Source organism: Fundulus heteroclitus, chromosome 19 (assembly GCF_011125445.2).
Source record: "Fundulus heteroclitus isolate FHET01 chromosome 19, MU-UCD_Fhet_4.1, whole genome shotgun sequence".
NCBI classification, from domain to species: Eukaryota; Metazoa; Chordata; class Actinopteri; order Cyprinodontiformes; family Fundulidae; genus Fundulus; species Fundulus heteroclitus.
The window spans coordinates 7,609,689-7,626,122 of NC_046379.1; the positions used below are offsets into that span (position 1 = coordinate 7,609,689).

At 39.4% G+C, this 16,434-nt stretch overlaps 2 protein-coding genes across 3 annotated transcripts; both read right to left on the reverse strand.

Annotated features, from left to right (window-relative positions):
• Positions 1–2,491: 2,491 nt before the first annotated feature.
• si:ch1073-416d2.3 (serine protease inhibitor 2.1) lies at positions 2,492–5,656 on the reverse strand. Of its 2 annotated transcripts, XM_012854741.3 has the most exons (5): positions 5,394–5,656; positions 4,639–5,275; positions 4,274–4,547; positions 3,957–4,104; positions 2,492–2,897 (listed from the first exon to the last, which is right to left on the reverse strand). In XM_012854741.3, the coding sequence occupies exons 1-5, from the start codon at positions 5,394–5,396 to the stop codon at positions 2,706–2,708; spliced, it is 1,254 nt and encodes a 417-aa protein (XP_012710195.2). In that variant the 5' UTR covers positions 5,397–5,656; the 3' UTR covers positions 2,492–2,705. The 2 variants fall into 2 exon arrangements, with proteins under 2 accessions (XP_012710195.2, XP_036006740.1); XM_036150847.1 differs by lacking the exon at positions 5,394–5,656 and having other exon boundaries at positions 4,639–5,371.
• Positions 5,657–6,084: 428 nt separating this feature from the next.
• Positions 6,085–16,421, reverse strand: atxn3 (ataxin 3). Its single transcript, XM_036151130.1, has 11 exons — positions 16,303–16,421; positions 14,044–14,208; positions 13,929–13,973; positions 13,745–13,830; positions 13,593–13,659; positions 13,427–13,514; positions 13,212–13,341; positions 12,971–13,122; positions 10,978–11,122; positions 10,832–10,896; positions 6,085–8,679 (listed from the first exon to the last, which is right to left on the reverse strand). Exons 1-11 carry the CDS (start codon positions 16,345–16,347, stop codon positions 8,627–8,629), a joined length of 1,041 nt encoding a protein of 346 aa, XP_036007023.1. The 5' UTR covers positions 16,348–16,421; the 3' UTR covers positions 6,085–8,626.
• Between the last annotated feature and the right edge of the window lie 13 nt (positions 16,422–16,434).

Here is a 16,434-nt window from a genome sequence, read left to right on the forward strand (position 1 = left end):
GTCCATATAGGTGCAATACTGAGCATCAGCATGGGACATCTGATGACTGGTTGCCTATAAGTATTGGTGCAAAAAGTCAACCTTCAGAGACATATCAATAACCTTTTACTTGTTATTAATTTTAATTTATTGGAATGTAAAAGCACATCCAAGCGTAGCTACAGTGAGGGCAACTTGTGACTGGTGATGACAAACCTGGACATGAAAATGATTGCATTACTCTCTTATAACAATTACCCTTGTATGGTTGTCTGTGTAGTGACTACTTGTCCATGAAAACCAAAAAACTCAAGACTTAAAGGGAAATGTATGTCAAATAGTCACTTGAACCAGGAGTTCCTGGTGTATGCAGTACAAAAATTCCACAAAACATAAAAATGCAGTTCTGTGTTGGTTTATTTCAGGTCTTGCAGGCAAACAACATGGTACAAACTTCAAACCATCCCTTGCTGTCTCTTCTGCCTTGATTCCTGCATTGGTTTGACTGATTGCCTCACCTGCTCACTCATTGAATGACTATGGACTGAAAAAAAAAAAAAAACATATGACCACCCAATTTTCATCCCGAGCTATATATATATATATATATATATATATATATATATATATATATATATATATATATATATATATATATATATATATATATATAATTATCCCATATATTATTTCTGATTGCATCTATCTATCTCCAGATGCTGCAGGTTACCTGTACCAGAGAAAGCAAAGTAGGCCCAAAGCATGACGGAGACACCGCCATGCTTCGCTGTGTGTTGTTTTTCAGCGTGCGCTTCATTCCTCCATCAGACATTTTGCATCCATAGGAACCAAAAGTTTATGCTCGATTTACTGCTGAAACTTTATTAACAGCAATAACAAAATAGTAACTTACCGTTGATAAAAGACTTTGTGTTTCTTTTGAGCCAAATTAAAAAACAAAATGCATCCCTTTAACTCCATGCTTGTGTGGAAACGTTACAACAGCTTTTCTGCTGCAATAAACCGTTTCTGACAAACTGAACATTTTTTTTAAAGTTTCAGTCCAACCTCCACTTATAAACAGTGAAGAGTTCCTGGGTCAACACCACGCTTGTTTGCACCAGTCCAACCATTTCTTCCCATTTTGCTATAAAAATGTATTCAGACATATTTACAAGAAGAATATCTTCATTGAGAGCAAAGTAGAAACAAAGTCAAAGTTCTTGTTGTATGAAGCAACTTGATTTAAACAGATTCTGATTCACTGTGTCCTTTTCGACCACGTTCGTGTTGTCTTCATGGGTCGGGTTTGTTCTCCTTACTTTGAAGAATAACGGCATATCAAATCTTCACAGGTGTTTAATACACGACCGCCTACCCAATCTTACAGCAAATTATCACAAATACAAACCTGCACACAGTTTACATGATTGGAAAGGTTTATTTTTGAGTCAAGTCATCCGCCATTAAGCACCTAAACTATTGCAAACAGCTGGGTTACTAAATGGTTTGTGATGTTTAAAAAGTTTGAGGTGAAGCTCTTACCATGAAGGAGCTACAAACTAGGGGGGGGGGGGGGGGGGGGATAGACAGGAAATCCTTCTAAATTTTTAGTAAATTTTATCTGCTGTGAGTGGTTAAGAATTGGTATTTTTTTCTCTTATCTTTAGTTAAATTTTAAGTACTGTTACAGGTCTTGTCAGTCGGATCCATTCACTTGATCTAAAAAAAGAGAGCCATTTCAAGAAAGGATACCTAAAATATTTAAACAATTACAGGTTAATTCAGTTGTAATGGGATAAATTAGCAGATTCAACAGAAGCATTTATTTAAAAAAATTTTGATTGCTTGAGTATATTTAATGCTGGGCTGCACAGCTGTGCAGTAGCCTTGCAGTAGTAAAGTCCTGGGTTAAAATCCTGGCCTCGGGTCTTCCTGCATTGAGTATGCATGTTCTCCCTGTGGATGTGGCGGTTCTTTCCAGGTACCCTCACAAGACATGAGGGTTTGGTGCATCTACACTGGCTGACCAGGGGGTGGCAGTGCATGGTGTGACATGAAATGGCTGATCACAATGGTAATAAAAAAAAAATGGAATTAGAATTATTTTCGTTCAACCACGAAATTTGTTTCTCATTTTACGGGAAGAGAACATCTCAAAAGATAAAGTAATCATTGAGCAACTTTTGCATGTTTCTGCTCGCGTTTTCATGATTTATCCTCTGTGAGGAGCTACAAGTCTTTAGGGTTGGAGGGCCTCTTTGCCATCACCCTCATCTTTAGCCCTCTCCACAGATTTTGAATTAGATTCAAGTCAACAAAATGGAACCATTTCTTCCAGCCTGATGAGACGTTGTGGTTGAATTAAAATATTACTTTAGACCCGAATCTACCAGATGCATGAATAATTTTGGGCTTAAATTACTAAGGAAATCTCGTTTGAGGCGCTGTACAGCACAGTGACCACTGGTTATAATAAACTTGCTTAGGCTGTCAAGTAAGCAGGATAAAGTTGATTAAAGTAGGCATTTTATTAAAGCATTTCTTATATTTCAAGCCGTCCTTAAATTAACTAAAAGTTGCAGAAACCCTGTAAACACAACAAAGCAAAAGGAAGCATGTAGGATAAATGTCGGTTTATAGAAAAACGCATCACAATAGCCTCACTAGGGAACAGCGCATATGCACAGGCTGCTACAGAGCTTGGACAGATACAGGGGCGAGTACTAGTTGCGGGAGGGGTCAATAACCCTCCCCATGAACAGCACGCAGTTTGTTTCCTCGTGGTATATGAAGAAGAAGAAAGGTCTGTTGATGATGAACATCCTGGGCAGAGAGTAGGGAATGATGCCGATCGAGGTCGCAGCAGCCGCCGTCGTGCCCGTCTCGTCCACATCCACCACAGCTTTGTGCAGCACCTGTGGTTTTACAGCGGGGGGATAACGGCGTTCAGGTAGGGACGTGCACGGATGTGGGTAGAACCATAGACATAATATAAGCCTAGACGCGTCATTGGGCGGGTTCTGCCTATGCTGCGATGCGTCAGAGCGTCCACCATCTTAAATGTGGCAAATCTGCAGTTACTCAGTCACTTAAACAGTATCAGAGGGACTTTAATCTCTGAATATACTTTGTATTCGTAGTATTTTTGTTTTTGTAATATTACAAGTTTATTTTCGTATCCCTTTAGCTTAATTCTCCTGAATTTATTCTTCTAAAGAATAATTAAAATAATCTAACCTGGCCCTATTACTCCAGGAGTGAAATAATTCTGCAAACTGTGAACATTCTGGAAATGTTCCCCCTTAATTCTCATAATATGACGGTTTTCTCATAACATTATCACTTTTGTGTTTGTTTTTTTTTTTTTTTTTTACTTTATTGACCTAGGACTTTTTTTTCCTCATATTATTAATTTTACCTCTTTAATACTCCCTCAAAAAGTCTGTTCCTAAAGGTTCACATGTGACACGGTTTTATTAATTAATGAAGACCACAATGTTTAGATTTAACAAATTGATCCTTATATTCATAACACATACACACACAAATATATATATATATATATACACACACAAATATATATATATATATATATACACACACAAATATATATATATATATATATATATATATATATATATATATATATATATATATATATATATATATATATATATATATATATATATATAGCCTGTGTTGCCACTCTGCAGCTTTAGTGTGTCCAGTTTTGCAACATGGCGCAGCCTTAGTTTATAGAAGGCAGATACAAGTAGTGAAATCTGCCAGAATACATTACCATGCAGCACAGGAATGAGGCATCTTCTCTGATTCACGTTCAAAATAACCGAATTCAACTTTTTTCTGCCACATACAATATGGCAGTGACGTTGACGTGCGAACCTGTGCCCTATAACGCGTCTACGTATATGATGTCTGTGGGTAGAACATGCGGGGAGCTTTAAAAAACTGACCTCCGACACTTTGAGGCCCGCTTCAGTACTGAGCCTTTTGAGGTCTGCTGAAGAACTGAAGAGGCTGGCCATGCCCATCTCTGGCAGGAGCTTGTGCAGCGAATACTCCTGGTCAAGCTTGAACTTTGGCATGCTCACCTCCAGTCTTCTGCAAACACAACAGGACACAACGGCTTTGTTAAAACTCACATACCCATGCTGGAAGGATTACAGGCAAAAAGACGCCCTTCTGGATGGACAGAAAAAGCTAAATAGAGTGAAAATGGCTCATTTATAACATGAAAACGGACAAGCTAGGGTTCTCAGTAGGGACCTACGTTTTGCGCAGCCCCTTGACCCAGCTCAGGAACCTCTGACCAGTAATCTCATCGTCAATCACAGTGTAGTCAATTCCCTTGTTGGGTAGCAAGATAAGCATGGAAACACCTTCCAGGTATGGCAGCTTCAGCACTTTGGCTCCGAGGGGAATGTCCTCCATATTGTAGAACTTGTCCTCCTTAACCATCATGGGCACTTGCAATATGTTGAAGTTGTCAATGTAAAAAGGCCCATTTCTGGTCAAATCGGAGTCGAAAGGTATCTCCCAGGCTCCTGTGTTTGAGGATAGCACAGTTAGCTTGGATGTAAACACTCTGGGGGCAAAGATTGACCCAACAAGTCGACAAGAATGATTCAAACTCACCCCGGAAGAAAATGGTGTTGATCAGCAGCAGCTGAGTGGTTTCATCGAGGGTGGAAATCATTTCAGCAATTCTATTCTTCGTTTTCTGCCTGACGTAGTCGTTTATGTAACTGACGCTGCCCTGCGTGTCTGTAAAGTCCACGGTTTTGATGTCGGCGTTGAAAAACGTCCTCATTCCTTCCTCAAAGGCCTGCTGGACCTCGATCTGCCGACGGGTGAAAAGCGCCATGCTCTGGTCCACGTTCAGGGAGTCGTTTTGCGCAATGCTCTCCTGGAGGAGCTGGAAGAGTCTCGGGATGCGATCTGGCTGGTCCTCCACCTCCAGCTCCTCCAGGTTGAGCGTCGTCAGGATCTCCCGGCGCGTCACGCCACCAGAGGCCATCAGCAGGGCGGCGAAGCTGGTGGAGATGCTCAGAGGCGAGAAAAAGACGTTCTTGTCGTGGTAGCTGGAGATCTTTCTGTAGAGGTTCATGGCGAAATCCATGTTCTTGTAGGAGAGATCGGAGACGGTGACGTTTGGAGGTGCCGCTTGGTGGACAGGGGCCAGGAGGCACAAGTAGGTTAGGATGAAGATAAAGGCCATTTTCAGTTTGATTGTTCCCATAATTAAGAGTCCAGAAAGGTTTGAACTCAGAACCTGAAACAAAATAAAATGTTAAAACACCCTCATCTGAACAGTAAGAACCAAATTATTCTTATCAAATTAACAAATGTTGCAATATACTCGCCCAAGCTTAACTAATCACCATACGTACCATTCAGTTTGAGCCAGATGAGTTCTGTGGACTGGATCTGATATTTGGGGAGACAAAGGGCAAGTGTGCTCTGCTGGTTACAAATTAACCACAAAGTTAGGGGGCAGAACTCCCCTTTCATCCTCACTGTCCCCATTACACACAGCTCTCTGCACCTGGTTGGGAATTTGCCCCTGATTTTAATACTTATGTTGGGCTTGTTTACGTTGCACTGCAAAAAGAGAACTTAAAATAAGTAAAATTTTCTTAAAAGTAATGTATTCCCCTTGATTTGAGCAGGTAAATAAGATTATTTGCCAATGGAATGAGTAATTATACCCCTAAAATAAGATAATTAGATGTACTGCACTTTAAATAAGATGATGGAGATGAATTGTCCCTATTTTAAGTGTAAAAAAATCTAATTCCATTGGCAAATAATCTCATTTACCTGCTCAAATAAAAAAAAAAATACTCTCATTTCAAGAAATATTTTCTTATCTTTAGTTCTATTTTTGCAGTGTGGGTTGCTTCAAAAAACAGCCAACTAACTGCATTTTCAGATGGGAATGATCCAATTTTAAGTAATTTCTCCAAGCTTTTTCTCAATGCAGGCAAATCAAGATTAAAAGCACACACCCTTTCCCGTCAAATCAGTTTTGAACTATTTGCGATTTTCCTTTTTAAACACAATAAAAACGCAGCAAACAGAGCGAGTGAATATCACTTTAATCTGCCAACACTGACTATTGTAATAAAGGAACTAATGTGTATCGTAACATGAAACTAACACAGCAGGTTACTGTAAGAAAGAAGTGATTGAAAATGATGCAATGATTTAAAAAAAAAAACAAAAACAGAAAGTTTTATACTCACACAGGTGCAGTTAAAAAGAAAATTACAGCCAATCGTGACGAGCAACAGTGAGAACATCGGATCTTGCAGGAAGTCATGAAACTCCTAAGAAGCTGCTTTAACGTGAAGATGTGGTCCGTTCAGCGAAAGAGAGCCTGCTAACGGCCCTTATAGAGTAAAACTGAATCTGGTTATAGTTTTAGACTAGAGGTGAACTCCAACATGGTTTTCAGACCTGCCACACATTTATGATGTTTGGTTTTCTCCGTTTTTTTGCCTTTTTAGTTCAGCAGATTATGAAGCTTAACGTTTATTTTCATGACTTAAGGACCTTTGGCAACTTCAAAGCAAACCGAAGAATCAGTGTAAAGAAATAAAAAAAAACATATAAAAACAGACATTTACACACACTAAATATCACCTTTTGTCCAACATGAAATCTTTTCCTGTTTTAGATCAGTTAGAAATGCAAACATTACACCTGTGGATGTATTTTCAGGTAATGCGACAAACACCCTGATTCCTTGTGTAACAGGAACAGGAAAAAAAAATTAAAAATAATGAAAGAGAACAGCCAAGATGTGGACCTCCACAAGTCTGGTTCCACCTTGGGTCCGATTTCCAGATGCCTGAAGGTGCCGCGTTCATTTGGTCACACAGGTATAAACAAGAATGTCCAGCCATCATACTGTCCAGGCAGAATATAGGGCTCTATGTCCAAGAGAGTGGCGTGTTTTGGTGCTAAATGTGTGAATAGACCCAAGAAAAAAACCCACAAAAGACCTTCTAGGAGAGTTCACCATTAAAGTACTCCTGGACAACATGGGCTCAAAGGCCACTCAGCGTGGAAGAAGTCGTTACACACAAAGCCAGATTACATGTTGTCCCGAAACCGATGAAACCAAAATTCAAGTGTTTTGGTCATAAAAGCCATTTTGACATGTGGAGAAAAAAGGAAAAGCTTATAAATTTGTGAATATAAGCCCAACTGTTAAATAAGGGGGTGGCAGCATCAGCATCATGCTGTGGGGATGTTTTTGCATTAGGAGTGGCGGCTGCAAGCTATCCGCAACACACTTAAAGCTGAAGCACAAATGGGACAATAGCCTTAAACATGACACCCAACTAGCTACAAAGTGGCGTAAGGACAACAAAGTTAATTTTTTTTGGAGCAGCCAAAAAACCCTGATGCCCGTCCCACAGAAGAAATGTGGGTAGAGGTCTAGGTGTATGAGCAAACCCAGTTACCTTAGTCCTAGCGAGAGGAATGAGCCAAACCTCCAGCAAACTGTTGGGAGAAGCGCGTGGAAAAATACCCAAAGTTCAGTTCTACCAAAACCTCCCATTATTCTGGCATTTAGCAGTTTGTTAATCCCAACTGACCTAAAAGATAAAAAGTTTTGTCTGATTTATTGTCAGACAGTGAGGATAAATAACGGTGTGTGTGTAAACTTCTGGTTTTAACTTTACACTCATTAAATAGTAAAATTAATGCAATTAAACAAGCAGTTTGGGGACTGAAGTATCTTAAGCGTAATAGGACCACATTTTTCTTTTACCCACAGTTGTCATAGTAATAACAAACTGACTTTACTTGTTAGATCACTAAGTGAATGTCAAGTTTTGAATCACTTTGTCCCCATGCGGAGCCCTGCGCTGTATTCATTTATCGTCCACTTGTACATTTAAAGGAAGGAATAAAGTGAAAACATCAAACTGCACTCTGTAAACCATGGGAGTAAGATTATCACTGAGATCAGGAGTAAACGAACCACAGACATTAGTGTTTCAGACCAAAAGACACTTTGGTGCGGTGAGAAACTCTTGGATCATTTCATGGATTAGGACTCCAAATAACTTCTTTGTTCCACAAACCCAAACCTAACAGCAGGAGGCTTGGTCGCTGCCTATAAAGCTTTTCTAGGTGTCCAAAACATTGGTCTCATATGGCTTTCACAGAATGCCTCTCGGTGTTTTAACCTCCAACACATAACCATTGCAAGATTTTTTTTTTTTTTGTCTTTCTAGGTCTTCCTAAAATTTTCCCCCAAAAGGAACCAGAATAAAAAAAAAAAAAACTGGATACAATAGAAAAGAAGGCGCCATGGTAAAAAAGGCAATTGCAATCTTGGATTTACTGCATCGTGAGTCCTCTTGAGCCCAGTGGTGACCCCCTTTTTCCCCCCACTCTACGAGAGCTGCAGCGAGTCACGTCAAAGCGCTGCCTCTTCTTTGTCCTTCTTCTCTTCTCTATGGTCGGTCAGTGAACTAACACAGGAAGCCGTGTCCTTACGTCCTTATGTTTGCATATGCAAAAGGTTAGAGGAGGGAGCAAAGACAACCCCAGTCAGGGGTTTCCAATCCAGGCCGCTGGTAAACAACACAAACTTTCCACAACCTCACTGGCTGGACTTTTGCTGTTGGTCTTCCTCGGAGCCGGTGTTTGCTGATCCTGGTTAAAGTTGTGGGCTCAGGTTAATATTTAGGGACACTGTCACATATTGAATTGAACTGTGTTCATAATGCGCTCAAAATCTTAAGACCGGGGGAAGAAATTAGGTGTGTTTCGTGCATTTAAAAATAGCAGCGTCGATCATACAACATCTAACCACTTGAGCGAGCCTCCAGAATTGACAGAGACAACAGGTTAGGTGTTGAAACTGTTTTCAGAAATACTGAGCAAAAGTCCGGTTGCCTTTGATTTAAGCCTTTTTGCTCTTGCGACAACCTGGATAACGGAGAATTTGCACAGGCAAATGCAAGAAACACTTTAAAAACAGCGTCTTAAACGGACCGGAATCCTCAAGTTAAAAACTCTCGCAGTCCACAAAGACTGAAAACTAACTAAAGCTACTCTGATTTTAGTAGAAAACGGATCTCTCAATTATTCAAGATCCAAAACATCACATTCATTCTTGCCTTATTAAAAAGGCCTACAGTTTCTCAATGTTTTTCAGCTTGATAAATGTTTTTATATTTTGGTCAAAAATAAATGCAATCCATGTTCGGCAACAAGAACAGGATACAGGTGATTCTTCAAATGCCTTTTTAGCCAAGTTTAATTATTTAAATGCTTCTGGTAATAATTACTATGAGTTTTAAGTGAAAGCAAAGAATAGGGTTCTTAAAAGACAAAAGATTTTAATTTGTCAGGAATTACCTCTCCCTACAAACCATTTGTAGATACAAATAGTTTTTTTTTTTTTAAATACTCATCTGTACACTGTGACTTTCTCCTGAATTGTTTATATTTCAATTGTTTAACTTTTAAATCAGTGCTGCACCTTATACTGTATTTTAAATCTACGGTAAATTACAAGCTGTATTCTTGCACAATCAATTCTGCACATACAAGTGGTTTTAAAAATACTCACTTGTACACTGTGACTTCTCCTGCATTGTCTACATTTAAATTGTTTACTTTTAAATCACTGCTGCACCTTATACTGTAATTCAATTTTTACTGCAATTCTACAAGCTGTATGCAACGAAATTCCGTTCTGTACGCACTCTATGCATACAAAATTACAAATAAAGTTCTCTAAGTCTAAGTCTAAGTCAAATAAAAAAGGTTTCCACCTGTGGGTGTGGACCAATTAAAAAAATTCTTGACTTGTAGCCACACAAAAATCCTTCCGACGGCAACAAATGGGCCCTTTGGACACATTTTGGTTTAAGGTCAAAGACCCAAATTGTCATAAACCTGCTTTCATGTTATTTTCTGTCAGGCATTCACCCGGCTACCGCAACCTGGTAGAAAACACAGACAAGGCTTCTGACGTTGAAGCTGTGGATGCAAGGCGCCCTCCCTGCCACGGTAAGACAGGTTAAATGTCTGAAAACATCCTGAGGGGATGTTAATTGGGAGAAGCATGATAATTAAATCCGTGCAGAACCGGAGGATCCATCAGGCTGTTCGTGACGGCAGAGCGATGCTCGACCCAAATGAAGGCCCTTAAAGATGCTGACGGCAGCCCAATAACCATGAGACAACATCTGTGACTCAGGGGAGAAAAGTCTTCAAACGTCACGTCTCCCATTCACCTAATTTAGCTATTTGGACTTATTTTATTTATTTGTTGAATTTTCTTCCCACCAGTTTGGACTTTTGCAAACAAGCCCCAACAATGTGGCACTGAAAGGTGGAACTAAGTGTTATCCTTTAATGAAATTTATATATATATATATATATATATATATAAATTTTTTTTTTTTTTTTTTTTTTTTTTCTTTGCGCCATCTTGCATGGTATTTTAAAACTAGATCCCACTGAAAACACTTTTCCCTTCCATGAAACTACGCGTGGAGCAACGTTCCCACCAGACTCACTGGTCCTTTTTTTTTTTGACACTTTCATTTCTGTTTTGTGTTTTTATTTCCTTTTTATTTATGTTGATGGTCTTAAACGTTTGATCAGATGATAAAAAAAGCTGTTTGAGTTGAAATTCAGTTTTTAATTACTTGTTTTGTCTCTTGCTTCTGTTTTTGCTACATTGTGAAGCTCTGATTCAGCAACATTAAATGTGAACACTTGCATTTTCATGGTCTTAAGATTTTGATCAACAGAGAGAGTTATTTTTATTATGGGAAGAGGGTTTGCTCACCTGACTCCCCGGTGGGATGTGTGTCTGGCTGTTGGGGAATGTTTGGCTGAGCTTGTTGCTGCTGCCTAAACCAGGAATCAGAGGGGATTTAGTCCAGAATGTGTTTTCTGTTCTCAGGAGGAGATGAAGGGTCTGTTTCAGCCTACCTATCAAAGTAGGCTTGTCTCCTCTTCCTCAGCTCCTCGGCTGTAAGCTTCTCGCCCAGGCCTTCTTTTTGTCCACCATCAGCGCTACCTGATGTTTTCACACCGACCACTTCACACTCTGAAGACCTGTTGCTCATCACGGCTCCTGCAAAAAACCAAAACATCTTACAGTCGTCCGAGGCTTTACAGCTATCAAACAGCCATAATTGAGCTAATTTCTTCCCCTTTTCCACATTCCCAGAACTGTGCAAACGTTTCTAGAAGATGTGAAGAGAGAGAAGGTCTGTGGTTAGTTCTCTATTCTTCCACCTGGGTTCCTTCAAAAACTGATTGAAAGTGTAAGAGATGAAGGGTTCCTGCACATCTGACTCCAATTCCCAGGGTTCTCAGTCCCTTACATTCACTTTAAAACGTAAAAATCAAAAGTTCACTCTGAAATTTTGGCCGCCATTTTTAACGATTTGGCCAAAAATTAAAATTTTGTTTATTTCAACCATAATTGCGATTTGATTTTGACTTTTTTGAAAATATCCTCTAGATGAAGATGTTGGTTTAAAACAAGAGATTTAGCTGTTTTTATTCATCATAATATTATTATTCAAGAGAGTAGCATTGTGAACTGGACATCAATCCTTGTTGAACATAAAGTACAACCAACAAGCAAGTCTGTGTATCAAACCGCTACTTAATGCTATAGTGAGATTCCTGAAAGTTTCTGGTAAAAATAAAAGTATGATTATATAAACTCTGAAACCAATAACAAACTTAGATATCTCAGTGCTGCAGCTCTCTTCCTTTCTATGTAGAGACAAACTCCCTTTATTGCCAAAGCCTAAAAGACGTGTCTTCTCCATTAATTGTTACGTGGCCAAAAATTTGCAGACCTTTTTTTTTTTTAAACTGCAGATGTTTTTTTAAAAATTGCGATTATATTGCAAATATGATTAATTGTCCATCCCTAGTTAATAATGTGCAGGCTTTAGATATGGTGCACAAACATGGAAAGGAGGGAGGACCCAATGAAGGGAAGAAAAGAAAAACACAAAGGAAGGAATATATATATATAAACAAACATAAGTTATTTCAATCATCTCATCTGGGAGTTGACCTGAATTCAAGGTGCAACTAATTACAAGTTTTAAAACCTACGTATAAAACAAGATGGCAGGCTCTGCCACAGTAAATAAGGAAAATATAACACAAAATGTTTGCTGCTAGTTGTATTACACGTCTATGAACAGGCTTCCCTTCACTTGTGTAAGTTAACAAATAAGCGAATGAAATTAAAGTGCCTCGTCATAGGGTAAAAGGTGTCCTCTTGGAGTATTTTGACAATGTATTTACCTAAACATATATTCAACATTGCATACTATTACCAAAACAATTTACCCTTTAGGGACTGATATAGTGCAAAGTTTCACGTGAGTCCAGGAAAATACGTTGGCAAAAAAAAATCTCTATTTGACAAAATTAAATCTTCAGGAGGTGGAAACTCGAATTAATTAACAACACAATGTAACTCCACGACCAGGGGTACTCGAACCCAGGACCTTCTTGCTGCAAGGCAATATATATATATATATATATATGTATATATATATATATATATATATATATATATATATATATATATATATATAAAAAGGAAAGAAGGTTGGACACAATAAAAGAAGGAATGAGGTAGGATTCAAAAAGAAAGGATACAAGGAAGGTAAGAAAGGGAGGAAGACTGAGAGGAAGGGTGCAATGTTTAGACAACTGAATGGAGAAAAAAGTTTGAGAATACAGAAATGTGCAGAAACTCAGGTGACAAATATTGATTCGATCTGCATTTCTCTTCTGTTCATTTTCTGAACTTTGTTAATAGAAGAAAAAAAACTTGATAACATTTCCATTTTATTACACCATAAAACTTTTGCAATGTACCGTAGATTGCATGTAATGAAAAAAAAAGTGCCTTAAAGCCAATAATTGACTGCAATAAAGCTGTTACCTTGCATGCTGAGCTGTATGGCTCTGCGAACATCAGCCTCTTCATCTTCTACTTCCATATCCTGTCTGCTGAGAGCCAGAGCTTTCTTTAATTCTTCGTCCTCATCCTCCACCGGGAAACCCATGTCGGTCTGGCTCTGAGAGGTTGACGTCCTGCCGCAGTGAACACCTTAGTTAGCTGCTACGTGTGAGTCAGCGGTTTATTTGGGTCCAATCAGAACATCGGTTTTCCACACACATACCCCACACTGGTCTGAGCCTCGTCCTCCCCGATGAGTCTGGGCCGCTGATGCTGATGGACCCTCATGATCCCCAGAATCTGCTCAGCCTCACACTCTGGCAGATTTCCTCGTATTACAAATATGGAATAACCTGCACAAACACACCTTTTATAGAACTTTTCTGAAGTCCAGTGTGAAACACAGCGACAGTATGCGGCGTTTATTTTAACAAATACCTTCCTGTTGCAGCTGTGCAAGAAAAAGGGCTAAATACGTGTCCGATATCAACTCGGGTCCCGTCAGCAGTGAATTCAGGTTGAACCACTACAATGAAAACAGCGTTTCTGGTGAAGCCAACTGCATCGGCCGGGTTTAGGATAAGCTGAAAAGGCTGCCTCATACCTGCTGTCCGAGTTTGCGAATAGTAAACCAGTGCTCCTTATAGTTGCAAATGAAGGCTTTCTCATTTCTGAAACGCAAAGGAAGACATCGCTTTACACTCAAATGTAAACTTTAACTTCTTCCTACTTCAGTCTTTATGAATGAAAGCTTACATTGGGTTTATCATCAGCCTCCGGTACTCTGGACTGTTGAAGAGAATTAGCTCCAAGCCCCACACCCGGAGAGCGTTGCTAATGACCTGCAGCAACCAGTAGACAAGTGAGAGCTGAAGGAACTTGTAATGGGTCAAGACTTTAGATTTATTGGTCATTGGGAGGAAAGGATGAACACACGTACTTGTATCGAAAAGAATCCACTGTCATCCATGTTCACAGAGGGTTGCTTCAAAGACAAAAGTGAAATATTAAACAGATTTAATGCGACTTTAAATCACAGCTTATCCTCTATCCACCTGTAAAAACGTCCTGTACTCCTCACTGGCCATGCCCCCCTCGGCCATCCTCATCCGCTCCTCTTCATCCAGCTGATGGGCGATGGAGGACAGATCCACGGGGGTGAAGTACTCCCCCTGCAGGAGGTTGTTCAGGCAGTGCTGGGCACATAGAGAGCCCTCTTGCTGCAAAGGATTGGAGATTTTAGATTCAGCTTCAGAGAACACATCCTACAGCTGTCAACTCTTCGGGGCTAAAACTGCTTATAAATGTCACACAAGTGGTTTTTCTACTACTCAGGTTGGTGCTGGACACACAGGGACGGGCAGTTATATTGTTAAATGTTATTGTGGGAGCAGACATTTCAGTTTTATTCTGATAACAACAGATGCTAACGGATTGTTTGCAAACCCAAGACGCTGCCAGTGTGATGGAGTTAACGCATTGAAAATCAGACTGAATGCAATTATAGTGTGCCATTTAGCAGCACCTCTTCATGTTATTGGTGTACTGATCACAGCTCACTTGATAATAGTTTTGTTTTCCAACCAGTATTTGTTTAAGGACTGTGCCTGCATGCTATGATAGATTCCTTAACCTGAAGAAAATTCTCATTCTTGATAAATTGTTAACACCAGTTTGTCATTACCAATTTAAATACTACAAAATTCTGTGGTGAAAAACTAACTTCATAACAAGCATCCCTACGGGAGACACCCGGGTTCTATTGCTGCAAAGGATGATTGATTCTTAGCTTCAGTGTGTATTCATGGCAGGATGCAACTTTCAATGATAAAGCTGCTCAAATCTATTAAATCTATAATTGTTATTATGGTTATTTAGGCAGTACTGGAAATAGAATGGGTGTGCTTGCCCCAAACAGAGGACTGGTGAATTTAAAGTGTAATAATGACCATTATTAAACCTTAATAATAATAATAATAATAATAAAAACAACAACAACAACAACAATACTACTACTACTACTACTACTACTACTAATAATAATAATAACAACAACAACCATCTTTTCTCTGCTTTAGTGGATCATTTATAACTCAATTTATATCAGCCTACTGCCAAATAAATACTTCCAGAGTGGGTACTGAGTACACCAAACGTTCAATAATATTTAACTACAAGCAAGGCATTTAAAAATAAAGCATTAAAGCAAATACTGCATCCAGGCACTCCTTTACAATCACAATAAAGCAAAGATGGATATTGTGTTAAGGATTTCAGTTGTTGAGGCAGTGGTGGGCAAACTGGGAGTACCTTTGCTGCAAAGAAGGTATCAGTGGTTTTAAACCTTAGTAACTATGACTTTAAACCTCAATAATGGTCATTCATCAGCTTCAGCAGCTAAGGTATAACAGCAGGCATCTCTCAGGGATAAAACTCTTTGAAAACAATACAGTGATTTTAATTTAAACCGGGCTGTGCTAGACACACAGCGAACACTCAGCTGCGAAAGACGCAATTTTGCACCTTTTTAATGAAGATTTTAAACCTTTAATGATCAGCTTGTCATCAGTGAAACCTCATGTATAAAGCGCTTTTCACACAGCCAAGTTAAACACAAAGTAGTCAATAGAGATTTAAACAGAAGGAAATACATAAAACCGCGAGAGAAACACAAGTTAACAAGCAGACAACACAAATAATCATAATAATGTTGATAAAAAAGGATGAAGTCTGAGAAGGAATATAGAGATCCATGAATTGTCAGGGATGATAAACTGGTTTCTCAGTCATAGGTTATACTGACAGACTGCCTTTAGAGACAAAACGACTTGAAAAAGGCGCATCAGTTGATATTACACTATTTCAGCCAGTGATGGACATAAAGGGTGCCTTATTGCTACAAACACAGGATACATAAGTTTAAAGCCTAGTGATTATAATTCTAACCCATAATAAAGATCGACTATCAGCCCAGGAGTATAATTTCTAACAGCAAGCAGCATCAAACTGTTTAAAAAAAAAACATGTAATTAGTGGTTTTAGTCCACAGCGACAGCCCGCCGCTTTATGAATAGCAACTTTTAACGCGACTAAAATCACTGTCGCGACTCGGACCATCAGCTCAAAGCTACTAAAAACAACATGAAAAGAAACTTTTCAAGCTGCCTGGTTAGCTGCTGAGCTAGCAGTTAGCATTCAGAACAAACAGCAGCAACACAGCTCGGCCAGCAGCGGCGGCTTCCGGCTGCCAAACGGACACCGACGCTCACGAGAACATTCGCGGATAAACGGCTCGCAATAAACCTTTTACCTACTTTCTCATGAAATATGGAATCCATGTTCAGCTTTCTGTCAAACATTCAACTCTGACCCCCCACCACCACCACCTTCTTCCGCATCCAGCGCCTCACCGACAGGAGGCAATTTTCGCTGTCGCCCCCTGGCGG